A 13,600-nucleotide genomic window follows, 5' to 3' on the forward strand; every position below is an offset into this window, starting at 1 on the left:
TCTCCCATCCCACTCTACTGATTTTTAGCGCGGCGGGTTGGGAGAATTGCACGGGGGGCGGGCAATGCATGGGGTCCCCATTCGCGCCCCGCTAGCGTCCGTCAGTGCTGGATTTCCGGCACAGTCCGCTCCACGCCGGAAATCGGCATAGAAGGGGAACTAGCATTTAAATGCTATTATAAATATCATCTGTGGGGGGGGGGGGAGGGGGGGGTGGCTGTAGATTGGGGCAGTCCAGGCTTTGGGGGAGGAGGGGTGTTGAGGCCGGCCTGGGAATGGTTATGGGGGCCGCAATCGGACCCTGGAGGCGTTGGGGGGCAGCACTGCGGGGGTCTCAGGGCTGGCCAGTGATTGAGCTGGCCAGCAAATGGGAGGCTGTCAGTTTGGGAACACTGCGCATGCGCAGAGTCCTGCTGGTTTCAGCCTCCCAGGTGGGAGTAGACCCCACCCCCTAAAATCTAATGATAATCACACTGGTGGCCTCTGCATTGCACAGAGTGTGGGAGATTCTAGTGTGAACCCACTGACAAAACCAGCGTGAATTACTCCAGTTTTCCCGCAGATTCAACACTCAGAATTTTGGGGGGACATTTCTGCTCTATTAATGTTTGTATCATATAGAATTACCTTAAAGAAACTAAGGTTTATACTTAACTTGCAACAACTTGCATTTATATAGCACCTTTAACATAGTCCCAAGCAGTTCACAGGAGCATATTCATGCAGTGATCTGACATTGATCCAAAGGAGGAGGCATTCGAACCAGTGGCCAAATGCCCGGTTAAAGGGATAGGCCTTATAGGAGAAAGAGGTGAAGAGGGTGGCACGGTAGCACAGTGGTTAGCACTGCTGCTTCACAGCTCCAGGCACCTGGGTTCGATTCCTGGCTCGGGTCACTGTTTGTGTGGAGTCTGCACATTCTCCGTGTCTGCGTGGGTTTCCTCCGGGTGCTCCAGTTTCCTCCCACAGTCCAAAGGTGTGCGGGCTAGGTTGATTGGCCATTCTAAATTGCCCCTTAGTGTCCCAGGATGCATAGGTTAGAGGGATTAGTGGGTAAATATGTAGGGATGCAGGGATAGGGCCTGGGTGGGATTGTGGTTGGTGCAGACTCGATGGGCTGAATGGCCTCTTTCTGCACTACTCTATGATAAAATGACTTTCTATGAAAGATTGACAGAGGGAACTCCAGAGTTTAAGACCTTAATGGCTAAAGATATGGCCGTCATTCATGGGGTGAAGGAACTGGGGGTTACACAAGAGCCAGAGCTGGAGGATCGGAGAGTTATCAGAAGGTTCTGGAGGAATTTACAGAGTTAGGAGGGTTAAAGTCATGGGGCGATTAGAAAACGGAGGTAAGAGTTTTAAATTTAAGGCATTGGTAGAATAGGAGCCAATCATAGAATCACTACAATGCAGAAGGCGGCCATTCGGCCAATCAAGTCTGCACTGACTCTCTGGTAGAGTATCTCACCCAGTCCCATTCCCCCGCCCTATCCCCGCAACCCCACACATTCACCCTGCTAATCCACCCAACCTACAAATGTTTGGATGTCAACAATATCGCTCAGCAAGGTGAATGGAATTGGCGATAGGCAGAATACTGACAGCAGAGCTTTGGATGAGCTCAGGTCCATTCCAAGTGGTGAATACTGAACAGTTTTAGTGTTTGCCACTTACCTCACCGAAATCCTGTGCAATGTCGGGACTTTCTTGCTCGGTGTGTACAGGTGACATGTTGTTCCCTCTGAAAGAGAGGTTAAGGCTACATTTACACAGGATGTTACTAGAGACTGGAAAAATGATAAACATACAGGATAACCTGCAATCGCACCATTTCTAACACGCTATTTTCCCTTGCTGCAGGCAGCATGGTGGCACAGTGGTTAGCACTGCTGCCTCACAGAGGCCCAAGTTCGATTCCTGGCTTGGGTGACTGTCTGTGTGGAGTTTGCATGTTCTCCCCGTGTTTGTGTGGGTTTCCTCCGGGTGCTCCGGTTTCCTCCCACAGTCTGAAAGACATGCTGGTTAGGTGCATTGGCCATGCTACATTCTCCCTCAGTGTACCCGAACAGGTGCTGGAGTGTGGCCATCTGGGGATTTTCACAGTATCTTCATTGCAGTGTTAATGTAAGCCTACTTGTGACACAAATAAATAAACTACTTTGTGATGAGCACAGGCACAGGGATGGAGATGTTGGTTCTGGCAAAGAGCACATCCATCATCTGTTTGAGGCATACATACATAGCAGATTGACCAGTGTTGCAAAGGCCTGGATGACCCTGAGGATCAATGTGGTTTTAATAGTCAAGAGCTGGAGTTAGGCTGCAGCAAGGAGCCAAGCACTGAGCATCTTGGTAAAGTTCAGTCTCCTCACATCCTGTTCCTCACCAACCTGCAGGGTTTTTAAAAATTTGTTTGTGGCACATGGGCGTCACTGGCTGGCCAGCATTTATTGCCCATTTCTAGTTGCCCTTGGAGAACCAACCACATTGCTGTGGCTCTAGAGTCACATGTAGGCCAGACCAGGTAAGCACAGCAGATTTCCTTCCCTAAAGGGCATTAACGAACCAGATGGGTTTTCCGACAATCGACACTGGTTTCATGGTCATCAGTAGATTCTTAATTCCAGATTTCTTTAATTGAATTGAAATTCCACTATCTGCCGTGATGGGATTCGAACCCGGGTCCCCGGAACTTTAGCTGTGTCTCTGGATTAATAGTCTAGTGATAACACCACAAGGCCACCACCTGCCCCTCACCAAACTGCAGGTGTGAGGGTTTTAGTCTCCACACTCCAGTGAAATAAGACCTCCTGTGGGCTTCCCTCCTTCTGCCTCTCCCTGTGCAGCTGCTGTGGACCCTCAGACATTACTCCAACCTCTTCTTCCAGCCACGACAGCATTCCAATCGACACATCCTCCGGCATTGTCTCCCAAATCCCTGACCTCCACTGCCCAAATGGATAAGTGTAGCTTGTGCTTGGGAACCCCATCACCTACAGGTTCACCAACAAGTCACCCAACAGCCTCACCCTGGATACACATCACCGATCCCTCATCGTCGCAGGGTCAAAATTTTACCAAACACCACCGTGGACGGTCCATCTAGGCTGTTCCTACTCTATTATTTGTAGACTCTTGTACGTTAAACAATATTATCTATTGTAGATCCGATCAATTGTTGAGTAAGGCATTTGGGTGCTTAAACATTTGCAATATAAATAGGCATCAAATACAATGAGTGCACAGTTTATCAGAAAGCGGCCCAACTTAAAATGGCAGCAGTGATTCTTCTGGTGTGAAATGGGGTGGGTGGGAATGTGATATCCAGGTGGAACTATCGTGATGTCAAGCAATTGAAAATTATTCCTCGTCTTTTCAAAGGCTGTTTGTGATCAGATAGAGTCACAACAGTGCAGAAAGAAGCCATTCAGCCCATCAACTCTATGCCAGTTCGTTGCAGAGCAATCCACTCAGTCCCATTCCCCACTCTATCCCCATAGTCCTAAAAGTTTATTTCCTTCAGGAGCCTATCCAATTTCCTTGTGAAATCATCGATCTTTACTTCTACCACTCTCGTAGGCCGTGGTTTCCAGGCCATTATCACTCGCTCCAAAATAAAGATCTTCCTCTTGTCCAAAACTGTAAATCTGTGTCCCTGATCCTTGTTCCACGATCTTATGAGAACAGCTTATCGAATCCTGTCATAGAGGGCGGTCTTACTGGTTGGTTGATCAGCATTAAAGCTGATAGGATCGAGCGAGAGGCAAAGAAACAGCCTCCCTGTATCTCGGGAAGATTATGGCAAACCCTTCCAACATCTCCACTTCCAGCTTGCTTAGCAACCTGGGCTGCAAGCAATCTGGACCAACCTGATAAGGGGGGCACAGTGGCTAGCACTGCTGCGTCACAGCGCCAGGGACCCGGGTTCAATTCTGGCCTCGGGTCACTATCTGTGTGGAGTCTGCACATTCTCCCCATGTTTTGATTTGATTTGATTTATTATTGTCACATGTTAACATAGTGAAAAGTATTGTTTCTTGCGTACTATACAGACAAAGTGTACTGTTCATAGAGAAGGAAATGAGAGAGTGCAGAATGTACTGTTACAGTCATAGCTAGGGTATAGAGAAAGATCAACTTAATGCAAGGTAAGTCCATTCAATAGTCTGACAAGAGCAGGGAAGAAGCTGTTCTTGAGTCGGTTGGTATGTGACCTCAGACTTTTGTATCTTTTTCCCAAAGGAAGAAAGTGGAAGAGAATGTCCAGAGTACGTGGGGTCCTTAATTATGCTAGCTGCTTTGCCGAGGCAGCGGGAAGTGTAGACAGAGTCAATGGATGGGAGGCTGGTTTGCGTGATGGATTGGGCTACATTCACGACCTTTTGTAGTTCCTTGCGGTCTTGGGCAGAGCAGGAGCCATACCAAGCTGTGATACAACCAGAAATAATGCTTTTTATGGTGCATCTGTAAAAGTTGATGAGAGTCGTAGCTAACATGCCAAATTTCCTTAGACTTCTGAGAAAGTAGAGGCGTTGGTGGGCTTTCTTAACTATAGTGTCGGCATGAGGGGACCAGGACAGGTTGTTGGTGATCTGGACACCTAAAACCTTGAAGCTCTCGACCCTTTCTATTTCGTCCCCATTGATATAGACAGGGGCATGTTCTCCTTTATGCTTCCTGAAGTCGATGACAATCTCCTTCATTTTGTTGACATTGAGGTAGAGATTATTGTTGCCGCACCAGTTCACCAGATTCTCTATCTCATTCCTGTACTCTGTCTCGTCATTGTTTGAGATCCAACCCACTACGGTGGTGTCGTCAGCAAACTTGAAAATTGAATTGGAGGGGAATTTGGCTGCACAGTCACAGGTGTATAATGAGTATAGTAGGGGGCTGAGAACACAGCCTTGTGGGACAAGTTGTTGAGGATGATCGTGGAGGAGGTGTTGCTGCCTATCGTTACTGATTGCGGTCTGTGAGTTAGGAAGTTCAGGATCCAATCGCAGAGGGAGGTGCTGAGGCCCAGGCCACAGAGTTTGGAGATGAGTTTTGTGGGAATAATAGTGTTGAAGGCTGAGCTGTAGTCAATAAATATGAGTCTGACATAGGTGTCCTTGTTATCTAGGTGTTCCAGGGTTGAGTGCAGGGCCAGGGAAATAGCATCTGCTGTGGATCTGTTACGGCCTGAGGTAAACTGTAGTGGATCCAGGTAGTCCGGGAGACTGGACTTAATTCCATGTCTGCGTGGGTTTCCTCCCACAGTCCAAAATTGCCCCTTTGTGTCAGGGGGACTAGCTCGGGTAAATGCATGGAGTTATGGAGATAGAACTTGGGTGGGATTGTGGTCGGTGCAGACTCGATGGGCTGAATGGCCCCCTTCTGCACTGTAGCATTTCTCTGATAACGTATCCGCTCTACACAGAGTCAGCTTTTCCGGTACATCCTACTTGTCAATTTTCAGCCTACTGGTTGCTTCTGCTATCTCTACTTCTCTCGATAATTTGTCAGCAGCCATTTCCTTAGTGAACACCAATGCTAAGTACTGGTCAAGAACCTCTCCTGAAGATATTTCAGAAATCCCTCCCCAATGGACATGTGGGTAATGAAAGTGCGCCGGTATCACCACTCTATAGTTCTCCCACATCTCTATGATTTCACTGCAGATTTGCTCCTCAGTCTCTCAGTCCTTGTCCCCTCAACGACATCCTCACTTTCCAACATTACAATATCTTCCATCATCAGCACTCCCACCTCACCACCATTTTTTCCTCTCTCTTTTCTCCAGACTTTATATCCAAGAATATTAAGTACCCACTCCTCAGCATTTTAAAGCCATCTCTCCATTATTGTCACCAAATCATATTTCCAGACTGCTTTTCTGATTATAATTCATCAACCTTAGTCACCACATTTAGTGTGTGGTCTAAACCTGTCTCCGCATTCCTCATTATGCTTTTCAGTCTGCTCCTATCTAATATGGGATTATTTCCTTCTCTATTGCTGTTCAACTCTCTCATTTTGTGAATCTAATTGCTCGTTTCCACAGCTATATGCTGACACCCATCCTCCTGATAATTTAGTTCAAACCCACAGGAATGAATCCCACCATGAAGACGGTCTCAGTCTAGTTGAGGTGCAAACCCATCCCTTTTGAGCTGAACCGCAATACCTGTCCCAATGTCCCAAGAGTTTGATGTCCTCCCTCTGCATTGCGCCTCAAGCCACACGCTGATCCTCCCTCCCGTACCTCAAAGTGACAGCGTGAAACACATCCCCATCTGTTTATTTTTGACAAAGTGTCATAGGATCTGGAGGGAACAGCTGTCTGTTTCTCTGGAGAGAAACACACTGGTTTTCAAGCTGGTTCCTGACACTTTAAGAAGTTTAACAACACCAGGTTAAAGTCCAACAGGTTTATTTGGTAGCAAAAGCCACAGGCTTTAGGAGCCTTAAGCCCCTTCTTCAGGTGAGTGAATGTGATTCAGGGATGTGACACTAATCACCACTCACCTGAAGGGCTTAAGACTCCAAAAGCTTGTGTGGCTTTTGCTACCAAATAAACCTGTTGGACTTTAACCTGGTGTTGTTAAACTTCTTACTGTGTTTACATCAGTCCAACGCCGGCATCTCCACATCCTGACACTTTGCCAGTTTTGGGTGGCACGGTGGCACAGTGGTTAGCACTGCTGCCTTCACAGCACCAGAGACCCAGGTCCAATTCCTGGCTTGGCTCACTGTCTGCGCGGAGTCTGAACATTCTCCCCATGTCTATGTGGGTTTCCTCCGGGTGCTCTGGTTTCCTCCCACAGTCCAAATGACGTGCTGGTTAGGTGCATTGGCCATGCTAAACTCTCCCTTATTGTTCCTGAACAGGCGCCGGATTGTGGAGACTAGGGGATTTTCACAGTAACTTCATTGCAGTGTTAATGTAAGCCTACTTGTGACACTAATAAATAATTAAAATAAACTTTTTTGGTAAGATTCTGCCCTCTGGGTTTAGCACTCTGTAGAAGCTGTACTTCGCTCCTGCATTTAAACGAGCAACTATCCAGAAATCTAAGCCAGCCCTGATGCCAGTAATTACTACTTCTAATTAGCCACTTAATTAACTAACTATACAACTGCCCCCAGCAGTCAGCTTGTTTATCCAATGAAACTGTGAAAGAAATTACAAGCTAAAGTTAAGTTCAATGCTAAGGACAAAATTTAACTACAGTTTGGAAAGAGATCAACCCTCATAACGCTAAAAATTCCCTTATTTACCAAACTGCCCGAGTACAGAACTCTGTGGAAGCAACACTCTGTACAGCTGGACACAATATCAGATACCGCACAAGGCAGGAGAACTGCGTGCATTGCCGTCCATGTCATTCACCCTCTCTGACAAGAGGGGAACAAACTGCGAGGCATGGCACAACCTCAAAGTCAGTCCCACACATCAATCAGTCAGAGGGGCATCTCAACAGGAAGAATGGACACCCGATAAGATCCAGTCGCTTCTTGCTCGGCATCTTACGTCACTGCCGGCAGCGAATCAAGTATAGAATCGTAAGACAGTGGCGCAGTGGTATTGCTGCTGGGACGAGTAATCAAGATTGCCAGGGTAATGTTTTGGGGACCTGGGTTCGAATCCTGCCACGGCATTTGGTGAAATTTGAATTCAATAAAAAAAATTTGGAATTAAAAGTCTACTGATGATTGTCGATTGTGGGAAAAACCCACCTGGTTCACTAATGTCCTTTAGGGAAGGAAATCTGCCATCCTTACCCGGTCTGGTCCACATGCGACTCCAGAGCCACAGCAATATGGTTGACTTAACTGCCCACTGAAATGGATAATTAGGAATGGACAATAAATGCCAGCCAGCCAGCGACACCCGTGTCCCATGATAGAGTTTAAAAAAATTTCCACACTGGGTCTCCATCAGTTTGTCATTTAGTTCTAAACTCATGCCAAAACTACAGATCGTTTCAATGGTTAAAAAATATTTTTTTCTTCTTTTAAATCATGTATTCCAGGCTCAGGATTCCAACATGTGGCAAGTGTCTGCCTGATGGAAGGATTCCCGTTTTCCAGTCTATCGGGATTCTCTCCATAATTAAAACCTCCCACTGGGAGGAACTGCTGGAAAGTTTTCTTAAACACCAGTTCCTGCCTCGGCAGCTGCTGGAATGGAGGATAGCTGAATTCCAGCCAATGGGAGCAGCAACATGGGCTGCTGCTGGAGATTGGGTGCACAGCCGATGGGTGGTCACCACTCCCTGTGGTCTATTCACCTTCTTCAATGACATCCCAGGCCACAGGAGCTTTCCCTTTGTGTTAGATTCTCCATTCTTCCCTCCATTCCCCCTCTCCTCATTCTGCTCGAATCACTCTCAGCTCCCTGGAAGCCATCTTTCTGCTTCTCCAACTGTTTCATTAACTCCCACCCTTTAGCCTTCCAGCATCATCCCTTTCATTGATCAATCGCTCATGCCCCCGGCCCTATGACTCTATCCGTCCTTCCCACTCACCACCATATTACCCTATCCTCCCTTAGTTTGAGTCATGCCAGGCCGGGTAGTTTGGTTGGAGCGGTGCCGGGTCGGGTAGTTTGGTTGGAGCAGTGCCGGGTCGGGTAGTTTGGTTGGAGCAGTGCCGGGTCGGGTAGTTTGGTTGGAGCAGTGCCGGGTCGGGTAGTTTGGTTGGAGCGGTGCCGGGCCGGGTAGTTTGGTTGGAGCGGTGCCGGGTCGGGTAGTTTGGTTGGAGCGGTGCCGGGCCGGGTAGTTTGGTTGGAGCGGTGCCGGGTCGGGTAGTTTGATTGGAGCGGTGCCGGGCCGGGTAGTTTGGTTGGAGCGGTGCCAGGCCGGGTAGTTTGGTTGGAGCGGTGCCGGGTCGGGTAGTTTGGTTGGAGCGGTGCCGGGTCGGGTAGTTTGGTTGGAGCGGTGCCAGGCCGGGTAGTTTGGTTGGAGCAGTGCCGGGCCGGGTAGTTTGGTTGGAGCAGTGCCGGGCCGGGTAGTTTGGTTGGAGCGGTGCCGGGCCGGGTAGTTTGGTTGGAGCGGTGCCGGGCCGGGTAGTTTGGTTGGAGCAGTGCCGGGCCGGGTAGTTTGGTTGGAGCGGTGCCGGGCTGGGTAGTTTGGTTGGAGCAGTGCCGGGTCAGGTAGTTTGGTTGGAGCAGTGCCGGGCCGGGTAGTTTGGTTGGAGCGGTGCCAGGCCGGGTAGTTTGGTTGGAGCGGTGCCGGGCCGGGTAGTTTGGTTGGAGCGGTGCCAGGCCGGGTAGTTTGGTTGGAGCGGTGCCGGGCCGGGTAGTTTGGTTGGAGCGGTGCCGGGCTGGGTAGTTTGGTTGGAGCGGTGCCGGGTCAGGTAGTTTGGTTGGAGCAGTGCCGGGCCGGGTAGTTTGGTTGGAGCGGTGCCAGGCCGGGTAGTTTGGTTGGAGCGGTGCCGGGCCGGGTAGTTTGGTTGGAGCGGTGCCAGGCCGGGTAGTTTGGTTGGAGCGGTGCCAGGCCGGGTAGTTTGGTTGGAGCGGTGCCGGGCCGGGTAGTTTGGTTGGAGCAGTGCTGGGCCGGGTAGTTTGGTTGGAGCAGTGCCGGGTCGGGTAGTTTGGTTGGAGCAGTGCCAGGCCGGGTAGTTTGGTTGGAGCAGTGCCGGGTCGGGTAGTTTGGTTGGAGCAGTGCCGGGTCGGGTAGTTTGGTTGGAGCGGTGCCAGGCCGGGTAGTTTGGTTGGAGCGGTGCCGGGTCGGGTAGTTTGGTTGGAGCAGTGCCGGGCCGGGTAGTTTGGTTGGAGCGGTGCCGGGCCGGGTAGTTTGGTTGGAGCAGTGCCGGGTCGGGTAGTTTGGTTGGAGCGGTGCCGGGCCGGGTAGTTTGGTTGGAGCAGTGCCGGGTCGGGTAGTTTGGTTGGAGCGGTGCCGGGTCGGGTAGTTTGGTTTGGGTGGTTCTGAGCCGGGTAGTTTGGTTGGAGCGGTGCCAGGCCGGGTGTGTTGCTTGGTAATATTTACAACATGCACAGCGCTGCCATTGTGACTTCACAAAGTGTATATTGCCCAGCAGAAGCACTCTGAAGCTCTCAGCGTCAATGTTGTGGGGGCAGGGCCTATTCCAAATCCCATATCTACAGTGACATGGCAGTGCAGGAACAAGGAACAGTATAGCAGAGCTGTGATCCTTTGGATAAGACCTCCTCATCCCTCTGAGAGGGGGGTATAAAGACCCCAGACACTATCTGGACAGAGTTCCCCTCTGCAGTTTGAGCAATATTTAGCCCATAACTAGCATCACAAATGGATTACCTAGTCATTTATCTCATTGAAACTTGCTCTGTTGCACATTTCCTACATTACAACGAAGACTGTACTTCAAAAGTGGCTTAATTGGTTGTAAAGTGCTTTGGCATATCTCCGGGTGGTGGTTTGTGTTGTATTATGCAAGATGATTCCTTTCTCAGTTATCCAATATCCATGTGTCATTTGATGCTCCTAATCCAAACACAATCTACCTCATGCATCAAACGGAGATGCTGTATTAATCATTGATCAGGTCACTCGGCCGACTGGTAAATCAATCCTGCCCCAGAACCATCAGCGTAAATAAACGTATAAAACCTGGCTACGTGTGGCAGACACAAATCAATCACTGGGTTAGAAAAGAGTTCCTATTTATTGGACTACACTGGTGGCAGGAAATTTGGACCGGATCCTGAGCCAGCTGCAGAAACTCATGCATCACGTCAGGTTGGACTTTCTAATATATATGGCTAATTTTGTTCAACAGTGTAATGTGTATAATTTATTCATCTGAAGGGACTGGATATCATCTTGTTCCCAGAAGCCTCAATTAATGCTTCAGAAGAGAGCATTTTAACCATTTGTCATGATCCTAGTCTTCATTCGGAGCTCTGTGACTCAGAGGAAGCATAAATGGGAAAATCAGTACTTACAGGAAGCTGGTGAAGTGGAGAATGTGTGCCTCTTACTGGCATCATTTCACTATTATGTGATCTATGCCAAAATTTGGACAGGTTTACTGAGAATCATCCAGCACTGAAGGCCATTCAGCCCACTGTGCTTATGCAAGCTCATTACAACAACTATCCAATTAGTCCCACTTCCCTGCTCTTTCCCCATAGTCCTATCATTTACACTTTCCAAATTACGATTGAATCTGCCCTTTCAGGCAGTGTATTCCTGATCATAACACCTCACTGAAATAAAAATTCTATTCATTTCCCCCTTGGTCTTTTGCTAGTAATTTTAAATCTGTCTGGTTTAGAATGTCACAGGTTGCAAAATATATCTTATGCTATAAGGTCTTCAGTAAACACACAATCCCTTTAAATCCACAGGCTGATTGTGATCAGCCAACACCCAACTCTGCAACCAAATGGCAGATGCCACTCAATCGATTCCATGGATTTGTCCTCACCGCCCCCCCCCCCCCCCCCAAACAGATGATTGTCAAACAAGTATTTCCAAATTTCTCTCTCAAAAAGACATGCTTTGAAATCCTCTTCCAAATCAATGCTTTCTCTCAGCTATTTTCATCAAGGATCCGCATCTAGGTTTTCCAACTATCCTTCCAAAGAAACTCTACGCTATTAAAACCCCTCAATCCTGGACCTCGATGCAATCTCCTTTTAACCTCTCTGACCTTAAGGAGAGGGTGTTGTGGTACAATGGCCGCATTTAGCAGATACATTCAAACCCCACCCTCCTATGCTGTTGTGTTTTTCTTCTACACAGCGGAGACTTGGTCAGCTTGATCCGTACACTCATCTCTGGATCAGCTCAAAGGCATCTCTTTAAAAGCGGTTTCCAAAAAATGGTTTCTCGACCTTGTCTGAAACTCCACCCCCCCCCCCCCGCCACCCCAGCCCATCTCCCAAAAGAGAAGGAGGGGGGAAAAGGGGGCTTTAAAAAGAAAACAACAAGTTACGAATTAGGATTTTTGATTTGATTTATTATTGTCACATTTATTAGCATACAGTGAAAAGTATTGTTTCTTGCGCACTGTACAGACAAAACATACTGTGCATAGGGAAGGAAAGGAGAGAGTGCAGAATGTACTGTTACAGTCATAGCTAGGGTGTAGAGAAAGATCAACTTAATGCAAGGTAGGTCCATTCAAAAGTCTGACAGCAGCAGGGAAGAAGCTGTTCTTGAGTCGGTTGGTACGTGACCTCAGACTTTTGTATCTTTTTTCCAAAGGAAGAAGGTGGAAGAGAGAATGTCCGGGGTGCGTGGGGTCCTTAATTATGCTGGCTGCTTTGCCGAGGCAGCGGGAAGTGTAGACAGAGTCAATGGATGGGAGGCTGGTTCGCATGATGGATTGGGCAACATTCACGACCTTTTGTAGTTCCTTGCGGTCTTGGGCAGAGCAGGAGCCATACCAAGTTGTGACACAACCAGAAAGAATGCTTTCTATGGTGCAACTGTAAAAGTTGGTGAGAATCGTAGCTGACATGCCAAATTTCCTTAGTCTTCTGAGAAAGTAGAGGCATTGGTGGGCTTTCTTAACTATAGTGTCGGCATGGGGGGTACCAGGGCAGGTTGTTGGTGATCTGGACACCTAAAAACTTGAAGCTCTCAAGCCTTTCTACTTTCTCCCCATTGATGTAGACAGAGGCATGTTCTCCTTTACGCTTCCTGAAGTTGATGACAATCTCCTTTGTTTTGTTGATATTGAGGGAGAGATTATTGTTGCCGCACCAGTTCACCAGATTCTCTATCTCATTCCTGTAATCTGTCTTTTCATTGTTTGAGATCCAACCCAATACGTTGGTGTCATCAGCAAACCTGAAAATCGAATTGGAGGGGAATTTGGCCGCACAGTCATAGGTGTATAAGGAGTATAGTAGGGGGCTGAGAACACAGCCTTGTGGGGCACCAGTGTTAAGGATGATCGTGGAGGAGGTGTTGTTGCCTATTCTTACTGATTGTGGTCTGTGAGTTAGGAAGTTCAGGATCCAGTCACAGAGGGAGGAGCTGAGGCCAGACCATGGAGTTTGGAGGGAATAAATAGCAAAACTAACATTAGAAAGCTTAAAAAAAAAGGCCAGTAGGTGAATGACTAAGTGCAGAAAGAACGGTGCAACTCTCATAATGCACTGTAACATCCAAATGATCGTGAATGTTGCCCTGGGAGAAAGCTTGCATCCATTGTATATCTGCCACCCACACCCAGTCTCCACACACCCCACGCTACAGAGGACAAAATAATCTTCAACAATAAAGGAAAAGGAAGCCTCACTGGCCTTCTGATATTCATGATCAATTTACTGGCCTTTCACTTACCTCAGTGTCTTGGAAGAAGTCCCCTGAATAAGGAGTGCTTGGGTGCAAGCCATGGGCCAGGATAGAAAGCAGCAGAATGCCACAGCGGGCTATTTGGCCCAGTGAGTTTTTGCTGGAGGTTACCCCTGAGAGTACCATCTACTTTAGTCTTACATAGTCGTGACACCCAGTTGCTAACCTATGCTTAAAACCCCAAACTACCTGTGAACAGTATATGCGCAACACCAATAGATAACTATAATTGATATTATTGTTATAAGTATTGCTTTCATTGGTTCTCATCAGAACATCTTTCACTTCCTATCTTCTTTCAGATGTCATGAGACTATTAA

The 13,600-nt window shown here is 48.1% G+C and overlaps 1 protein-coding gene across 6 annotated transcripts in view; it reads right to left on the reverse strand.

The window, feature by feature from the left end:
• Positions 1-13,600, reverse strand: part of fam13c (family with sequence similarity 13 member C) — a 181,423-nt gene that overhangs the window by 70,323 nt on the left and 97,500 nt on the right. For all 6 annotated transcript variants that reach the window (XM_078223617.1, XM_078223615.1, XM_078223618.1 and 3 more), the window contains one exon: positions 1,678-1,744. In XM_078223617.1, coding sequence (XP_078079743.1) covers positions 1,678-1,744 — 67 coding nt within the window. The remainder of the gene's footprint in view (positions 1-1,677; positions 1,745-13,600) is intronic.

Source organism: Mustelus asterias, chromosome 11 (assembly GCF_964213995.1).
Source record: "Mustelus asterias chromosome 11, sMusAst1.hap1.1, whole genome shotgun sequence".
NCBI lineage: Eukaryota > Metazoa > Chordata > Chondrichthyes > Carcharhiniformes > Triakidae > Mustelus > Mustelus asterias.